This window comes from Podarcis bocagei, assembly GCF_964188305.1.
Source record: "Podarcis bocagei genome assembly, chromosome: 7".
Classification (NCBI taxonomy): Eukaryota; Metazoa; Chordata; class Lepidosauria; order Squamata; family Lacertidae; genus Podarcis; species Podarcis bocagei.
In genome coordinates, this window is record NC_138132.1 from 25,118,515 (window position 1) to 25,127,418 (window position 8,904).

An 8,904-nucleotide genomic window follows, 5' to 3' on the forward strand; every position below is an offset into this window, starting at 1 on the left:
AGTAAGGTATTTATGGGAATTGGTTTTAGACTATGGCCCACTATCCTGATTGAAGATGCAGATGAATGAGATTATGAGTCGGGTTAGAGTTTAATCAAGGGCCTGGGAGAGGGAGAGGGTAATCTGCTTGGACAAAGATTTCCTACAATTCCACAAGTTTCTGGCTTTGCTGGTTATCGGCTTCCTTCTTAGCTGTACAACATTGCGGGTGGCAAATGCATGAAGATGAAAGGTCCAATAAAGTATTGACTCTGCCTGCGTTCAGCAGGAATGGGGGAGAAAAACAGTGGAAGAACACCAGCAGGAAAACTAGACCAGATAACAAGTGCTTGACAATGAGCACAATGGAATAAATTGTTTTTAAAATACAAAGCAATATAGAAACAAGAGGTGGCTCATTTGGTTATGCTCTGAGAACTGTTTGCGGGGGGGGGGGGGGCATGGAGAGATGAGGGGTCTGAGCTTGGGGAGGGAGCCAGCAGGTTGTCACCCAGTAGGTCCATGCCAGCCCAACCCACAGTCCCGTTAACCATCTCCCAATGTTCTTCAGCTGTCCCCAGATGTTGGACTATAATCATCCCTGACCACTGGCTATGCTGTTTGAGGCTGCTGAGAGTAGCTTCCAGACGACCTGGGAGGTTGCAGACTCTGTTTCCTTGGAGGCTTTTAAGCAGAGGTGGGATGGCCATCTCCTGCCATGGATGCTTGAGGCTCTGGCTCCACATACTGTTTCCTCCTTATCAGTACCAATGGGCATCAGCCAGGTGTGAACAGTGGATTCCTCCCACCTTTCTCTTTTGTTCAAAACCTTATAGAAAGCTGTAAGCAATTCTGCAGAAAGGAAGCCCTGCAGTGGGATGGAGGGTTTCTCCCATGATTGAACAATCATCAGGTTATGGGGGCAGAGTTTTGTAGTGGCAGTGGAGTATGCATGCCTAAAAACATAGGTGCCTGCTTGTGGCTCACTGCCTTGGCACCTTTTACTCAGCCTTTGCCCCTGATGTTTTTTTGTGTGTTTTTTTTGCAGTGGCCCAAAGTCAGAGAAAGTTGGTACTGTATCTGTGGATCTGAATTTATGTTATATATATGTTGTTGTGGTTAAACTGTTTACAATTGGTTTTAATTGGTTTTTATATATAAGCAAATGTTTAAACTGTTTTCACACATGCAGGTTTTTCTATATACATTTTTACTGTAGTGCAAATCGCTTTGGAGTGCCTCGTGGGAAGCCATTCATAAATGAAATATACCGCAGTACGTATTTTGGAAAGTTGTTTGTTGCTATGCAACAAAGCCATTATAAAAGATAAACTAAATAAAACAGAATAAAATACATTCCAAAGTTAAAACAGTTATTAAAACCAGACATTCTGTCAGATAAGAGTTTGCTCCCATGAAGAATTTAACTTATTATCCCCCAAACTTTACTCCTTAAAATCATTGCTCCGAAGGCGAAACAAGCCAATTTTTCAGAGACTATGGATTTGGACACTTCTTAAGACAAATGATGCTTTCTGATATCAAGGAGCAGGTTTCTCTCTATGTTTGGATACATTTGCACACCACTGTGAATCAAGATGAAGGACTGAACCTTTCAAGACTACTCTGATTTTAACCACTGATTTCAAAACCAGAGTGGTGTTTTTTTAGTGTCGTAGAATTTCTGAGCAATGCTGAGTACAAGCTTGCTAGATGATAACAGCAGTAGTGATACAGCCCATCCTTTCGTTTTCTGGATCTGCTCTTATGGATGGATGGCTGCTACATCCCTGACCTGGCATTAACAGCACACCCCCCCCAAAAGCAAAAAACCCCCATTTTTCATAACTATGTTGGAGAGAAGCAGCGGGAAATTCCAAGTTAGAAGAGGGAGTCACAATTCCCAGGAAATTTCACTGGCAAAAAACGTAAGCAAAAAACCAAACAAAAACCACTTATAAAGAAATTAGACACAACTCAGATACTGAAGGTTCCCAGTGCACAAGTCATTGCATTTTTCTGGAGCTCATTCAGCAGGAAGACATTACCATGTTGGTCAGCAAATTCCAGGCGGTATATTTTTCAACAGGATGTGGAGAAGACAAAATACAACAGATGCTACCGGGGGGATGGGGGTGGGGAGTCCTTACTTTTGGATTAAGACCTAAAACCTCAGAACTAATATTTTACACACAGAGAGAGACACAGAGGAATAAAATTTCATCAAGGCCGCTGTGCTTGTTTCATTTTTTTGAGATGAGTATATAGAAGGGTTATTTTGCAATTTGTTTGCTGTGGTTCCCAGAAGTGATGTGAAGCACCACTTGAAGATCATCTCTATACTGGCTTAATGGTGTGTGTGTGTGTGTGTGTGTGTGTGTGTGTGTGTGTGTGTGTGTGTGGACTAGACATCTATACCTATCAGGAGTAGGTATTGTCTTCTTATGGTTGCTGGTGATGTTGAAATCCTCCTCCTCATCTATTAAAGTTGTAAGTTCTTTGTAAAGCCATTGGATGAGCACAAGCATCAATTTAAAGCAGTCCTATTTGAATGGGCATCAACTCTAGAATACTAAGGGACCGACTTCTTTATGGAAGGGTACAAAAATGCAAGGGAGAGAGAGAGAGAGAGAGAGAGAGAGAGAGAGAGAGAGAGAGAGAGAGGTACAGTAGCAGCACATAGCACAATACCTAATTTATTAGGATCAGCTGGCTGTAGTCCTATGCCGTTTCCTCTGCTTCCCTTAAACTCAGTGGTGCTTACTTCTGACTGTAGACTGCAAAGCTTCAACTTGTGAAGCACAAACATGTCAGACTTTATTGAACAGAAGATTTCCAGACAGCTGAAATTCAGCCTGAAAACTTTCAACAGGAACTGCAAACCATTCTTGCGGAGATTGCTTCGTTCAAAGTTTATTGCTGCTTTAAAGTCTTTCAGAATTATTCAACTCGTTGTTTTGAACTGTTTTTTCTTCCACCTATGATTTTATTCGCCCACCAGCACACACCTCTTTGTAAACCACTTTGAGGTTTCTTTTACAGTCAAATAGTGGTGTATACACCTAAATAAATAAATAAACATTGTTCCTCTGCACCCAACCAATCTATGACAGCAATGGATGCGAATTTTATCTTTGTATGGTAAGCTGGTTTCTACGGGACGAAATATTGGGAAATACTAGAAAAAGATGGAGATACTTGGAGATTACAGAGTTTTGAGAAACTAAAGGATAAAGTGCGAGATTGGCTACATTATGCTCAGATTAGGGAGGTTTTTAATTTGGATAAAAAAACAGGTTTCCAGGTGGAAAAATCGAAACTAGAAACAGAATTGTTAGAACCTAAGACTAAGGTACTTTCAAAAATGTACAACTTGCTGTTAAAATGGAATACTCAAGATGAAACAGTTAAATCAGCCATGATAAAATGGGCACAGGACATTGGGTACAACATTATGTTTGCTGACTGGGAAAGGTTATGGACCACCGGTGTGAAGTTCACGGCATGTTTGAAAGAAAATATTATGAAAATGATATATAGGTGGTACATGACTCCAGTCAAGCTTGCAAAAATATACCATCTGCATGATAACAAATGTTGGAAATGTAAGGAGACTGAAGGAACATTCTTTCACCTTTGGTGGACTTGCCCGAGGGTTAAGGTCTTCTGGGAAATGATTTACAATGAGTTAAAAAAGGTATTTAAATATACCTTCCCTAAGAAACCAGAGGCCTTCCTTTTGGGCATTGTTGGCCAGAGGGTGCTAAAGAAGGATCGAACTTTTTTTATGTACGCAACAACAGCAGCAAGAATACTTATCGCAAAACACTGGAAGACCCAAGATTTGCCCACGCTGGAAGAATGGCAGACGCAACTGATAGACTATATGGAGTTGGCAGAAATGACTGGCAGAATTCGAGACCTGGGAGAAGAGACAGTGGAAGAGGACTGGAAAAAGTTCAAGGACTATTTACAAAAACATTATAAGTTGTATGAATGTTAAGAAAATGCACGTTAGAAAATAACATGGCATCAGCAATTTGGTTGAAAGATTATGAGAATAAGTGATGTTTAAGAAAAAGATGAAATTTGAAGTAATATTATGTTTAAACTAAGCAGTTAAGTACCCGATAAAAATATTTAAAGTCTGAGACATAATATTTGAGAATTACAAAATAAGAATTGAAATAAGGTAATAAATTGCTGCTTATAACTTTATTATTGAGAACGCAGGAAAGGGAGATGTGAGGAAGTCTAAAGGTTATGGAAGTATGATCTATGGACAATTGTTTTTGCTGTATTGTTTCTATTCTATGTTCATTTTTCTGTTTTTCTTTGCTTTCTTCTGTTTGTTATATCTTTCTTTGTTTAAAATTTGCAATAAATATTTTATAAAAATAAATAAAAATAAGCTGGTTTCTACGACACATGCTCACCCCCTTCTCTCTCTCTCTCTCTCTCTCTCTCTCTCTCTCTCTCCTCCCTCCAGGCAACCAAGAGACATTATCAGAGTTCTAAGACATGCTCCTGCCAGATGAAAACACTCAAGACGAGTGTGAACAGGGTGGGTGGCCTGGAATGGGTCCAAAAGACCAGCTAGAGAAGGGGCCAGGCTTCCCCATCTATCCCATTCTGCTGCCCAAGAGTCAACACTTTTCAGGTAAGTGGCAATCTGCGCTGCTTGCCAGGTAAGTGTGCATAGCAGGGGCAGGAGAATCCATGGCTCCGCGTAACTTGTTGCATTTTCCATCAGCTACAAACAGTTATCAGGGATGATGGGAGACATAGGTTGTCTATACAACATGATACACATGAAGCACACTTCACCCCACCACCCTGAAAAAAAGGATCCTGGGAAATGTAGCTTTATTAAGGCTGTTGGGAATTGTAGCTCTCTGAAGGCTAAACTATAGTGACGCGGGTGGCGCTGTAGGTTAAACCACAGAGCCTAGGACTTGCAAATCAGAAGTTCGGCGGTTCGAATCCCCACGACGGGGTGAGCTCCCATTGCTTGGTCCCTGCTCCTGCCAACCTAGCAGTTTGAAAGTATGTTAAAGTGCAAGCAGATAAATAGGTACGGCTCTGGCGGGAAGGTAAATGGTGTTTCCGTGTGCAGCTCTGGTTCGCCAGAAGCGGCTTAGTCATGCTAGCCACATGACCTGGAAGCAGCACGCCGGCTCCCTTGGCCAATAAAGCGAGATGAGCGCTGCAACCCCAGAGTTGGCCACGACTGGACCTAATGGTCAGGGGTCCCTTTAGCTTTACCTGAATGCTAAACTACAGCTCCCAGGCTTCTTGGGAGAGGGAATGTGCTGTAAATGAATGGCGTGCATGCAGCCATAGTCCAGCAGGATTTGAGGGCCATACAGGGGCGCCGACTTATAAAAAATATTGGGGGGGCCCATACCGGGGTCCTGCCGCTGGTTCGCTCGGGTAGCCGGGAGAACGCAGTTCGAGGTGGCGGTGTTGGGGAGAGACCCTCACTCAGGGCGCCACGAGACTTGGCGGCCGGCGGCCTATCTGGGGGGTTTTGGAGCGTATTTCGGCGGAGCGATTGGGGAGGAGGGGGCTTGTTGCCGGATTCTTCAGCTGGGCCGGAGATCCGCTGCTGGGGGGTCCCTGGGCCGAGTTGTGAGCACGGCCTGCTGAAGGGAGATCCAGCCGATTGCGCGACGGGGACGGCCGGGGCTCTCCGGCTAGGGCGCGCGGCTGGCTGGCTGGCTGGCTGGCGAGGGAGCAGGTGGGGAGGAGGCGGGGTCCACGGCGGCGGCGCTCTGCTGGAGGGGCGCCCGAGAACACTATCATGATTCATACCACTCTATAACTAATAATTTTCTTAAATTATTGGGGGGGCAGAGCCCCCCCAAATGAATTTTTGAGGGGGCTCGGGCCCCCTCAGGCCCCATGGAGTCGGCGCCTATGGGGCCATAGGTTCCTCACCCCTAGTTTGTTGTGTGGGATTGCAGCTGAGTATCATTCACTGAGCTGTGCAGCTCTGCAAACGAGCTTACAAGCTCTGAAGGGAACAGGAATAAGAAAACAGGAACTGCAGGCAGAAGCCTCTAAGATTTGCCCAGCTGTTTAACCCTAAGCTCCACAGATCCTCTTAGTGCTGCCATCTGGAATGAGAACCTAGGCCAGCAAGTTCGCCAAGGCGAGTCTCCGCAGATGTTTTGGACTACAACCGCCATCAGCTGATGGGAGTGAGTGCTGGCTAGGGCTGATGGGAGTTGTAGTCCAAAGCATCTGGAGGTCCCCAGGTTGGCAAAGGCCGGCCTGGGAAATTATCGCCCCATAATCATGGCTCCAGACCTGCGTTGCACATTTCCCCAATAGGATGGGCAGGCTCCAGCAGCGCTGAGTTGCACCCAGCATTGGGGGGGGGGGCGAATGCTACATGTGCATGATGTCACATATGTGATGCCCCCCCCAATCCAACTCTGTCCGCCATCCCACACCCACCCATCGCCAGCCAACCTATCTTTGTGAAAGGGACATGCGGGGCGAAGTTGCTTTGCCCTGTGTTTCCCTGGCAAAGCTTGCCAACGCAACTTCCAGGAAGGCGCTCTGGCAATCATTAAAAAGGGACACAAGGGGTGAAGATGCCACGCTAAATCCTATCCCATTCTTATTCCTTTATCTATGGAAGAATAGAAAAGAGTATCTTTAAATGCACACTTTGACCAACGGAACCTAGAGAGTGGCTTACACACTTGTGACATTGTCATTAGGATTCCCACCTGCAAAAATGATTGGTCTACCATTTCTGGCTCACCCCACCCATGGGTGAAATGTACTGCCACCGAACCATGTCTGCCAAACAAACATAGGGCAGTACACAACTCAGTGTTACTCAGAGGGGATCTGTTGAAACGAATGGACCTAACTTAGTCCTGTTCGTTCATTTCAGTGGGTCTGCTCTGGATGAAACTCAGCTGACAAGTACCGCTAGAGTTGGGAGAGGTTTCTGAGTTCGTCTGGTTCAGTTCCTTGCTCTGGGCAAGAACTGCAATGCAGGATACAACAAGGGCACCCTTGAATAACATCCATCCAAATTCTGCTTAAAAAGCCCCTCCAGTGAAGGAGTGTCCACCATTTTGCAAAGCACTAAGCCCTACCATGAGGAAGTTTATTCTAACAATTAGCCCACGGAGACTCATTTGGACAAAGGGGGGGGGGCAGTGCTCCACCAGCCTCAGTCTGCCCCTACCTATTCCCTTGCACCCAGTCCTAGCGGGGCGGAGGCACTGGCTCTCAACTTCTTCCACCTTAGTTTCAGCGTTGCCCTTGGAGAACTCGGCAGTGGGGAGGAGGAGGATAGGGACAAACTGTGGCCCTTGATGTTCAGCCCCAGACAGAGTAGCCAGTGATCAGGGATGATGAGAGCTGTCATCCTGGCCAAGGGATCTCCATCTCAGGTTGCTTCCAGACAGCCCTGATTCCATTGCAGGGAGATTGGACGATGTTGGTTATGTATTGAAATCCCTCCTCCCTTGGAGGTTTTCAAGCAGAGAATGGTTGACCACCTGTCATGGATGCTTCAGTCGACATTTCTGCATTGCAGGGGGTTGGACTAGATGACCCTCGGGATCCCTTCCAACTCTACACAGTTCTATGATTCTGCGAAATGAGCATCCATCAACTACAGCAGTGGCGTAGCGTGGGTTGTCAGCACCCAGGGCAAGGCAAGTAATTTGCGCCCCCTAACCCGTGGATTTGCGCCCCCTAACCCTAACCCCCAGATGTTGCGCCCGGTGCGGCCGGCCCCCCCTGCACCCCCCACGCTACGCCACTGAACTACAGGGAGGTTAGACGACGTTGCATCACCGCAAGTGCGTCCCAGGCTCCCCAGCAGCCACTTTCCTTATCCCCGCTCAGGCATAAAAATAAAACAAAATCGGATGTTTCCGAGAAGCGGGATTGTTGCGCAAGGTTTGCCCATCAGGATGCAATTGTGCAACCGGAATTTGCCATGTAAGATTGCAGCCCGCCCGAAAGCAGCAAAGCAGCCTGGAAGTGCCCCCCGATTTCAAGACTGTGCGCTTATCGGTCTTATGGATCGCCCTTTCTTGTGTCGGCAACAGGCATCGCTTCACTTAGCATTTACAATGTTGGCTTGGCTTCCCACCGCCGCCTCTCCCAACTCCTTGCCCCTTCTGCCAAGTCCTGCTCGGACGGCGTCCCACCGGCAGGAGTTCCCCAGCCCGGCTCCCAGTCCCTCTGCCGCCTCGGCCACTTACCCGTCTGGCCGCTGGCGAGATCCAGGTGCTGGAGCAGCTGGAGGAGCCCGAGCGCGCGCAGCGCTGGGCGCATCGTCGAAACGGAGCGTTGCCCACGATGCGCGCGAGCTCAGCCCGCCGCCCGCTCCACACCCGGCGCCTCCACCAGCGCCGCGGCATTCCCGAGCCCCACAGTCCCCGCCTCCCGATTAGCTGCCGGTGCCGAGGCCAGGGCTACTGGCCCCGAGGAAGAGCCAATCACCGGGCAGGGACTCCCCCAGCCCAGCCCACCCCCCGGCAAGCTGTGCCCACCAGCAGGCAGGGAAATAGCGTGTGGGCGGCTGGGGAGGGAGATTACCGCCCCTCCTCTCACTGACATACATAGCACGGGGGGGGGGGGAGTGCAAAAAGAGGGAGGCTGGGCGCGTTGCACATCTGTTGTGTCTGCGTCCAAAAGTCTCAGCACCTCCCCTTCTATAGGTATTCAGAATCTATTTGCTTCCACACTACGAGTGGTAGCACCAGTATTACTGCCAGTGTTACCAGTACTGCCAGGTACCGGTGTTATTTTTTTACCTATACTTTGCTTACCTGCCAGGTACCAGTACTATTGCCTGTGGTGCTACCACTGGTGCCGCTAGCATACAGTGGTACCTCAGGTTACATGCGTTTCAGGTTACATACGCTTCAGGTTACAGACTCCACT

The 8,904-nt window shown here is 47.6% G+C and overlaps 1 protein-coding gene across 2 annotated transcripts in view; it reads right to left on the bottom strand.

The window, feature by feature from the left end:
* LOC308591275 (discoidin, CUB and LCCL domain-containing protein 1-like) overlaps window positions 1-8,363 on the bottom strand; it is a 49,512-nt gene extending 41,149 nt beyond the window's left edge. For both annotated transcript variants that reach the window (XM_081201952.1, XM_081201951.1), the window contains exon 1: window positions 8,220-8,363. In XM_081201952.1, the coding sequence (XP_081058078.1) occupies window positions 8,220-8,292 (73 nt within the window). In that variant the 5' untranslated portion in view covers window positions 8,293-8,363. The remainder of the gene's footprint in view (window positions 1-8,219) is intronic.
* Window positions 8,364-8,904: the final 541 nt, after the last annotated feature.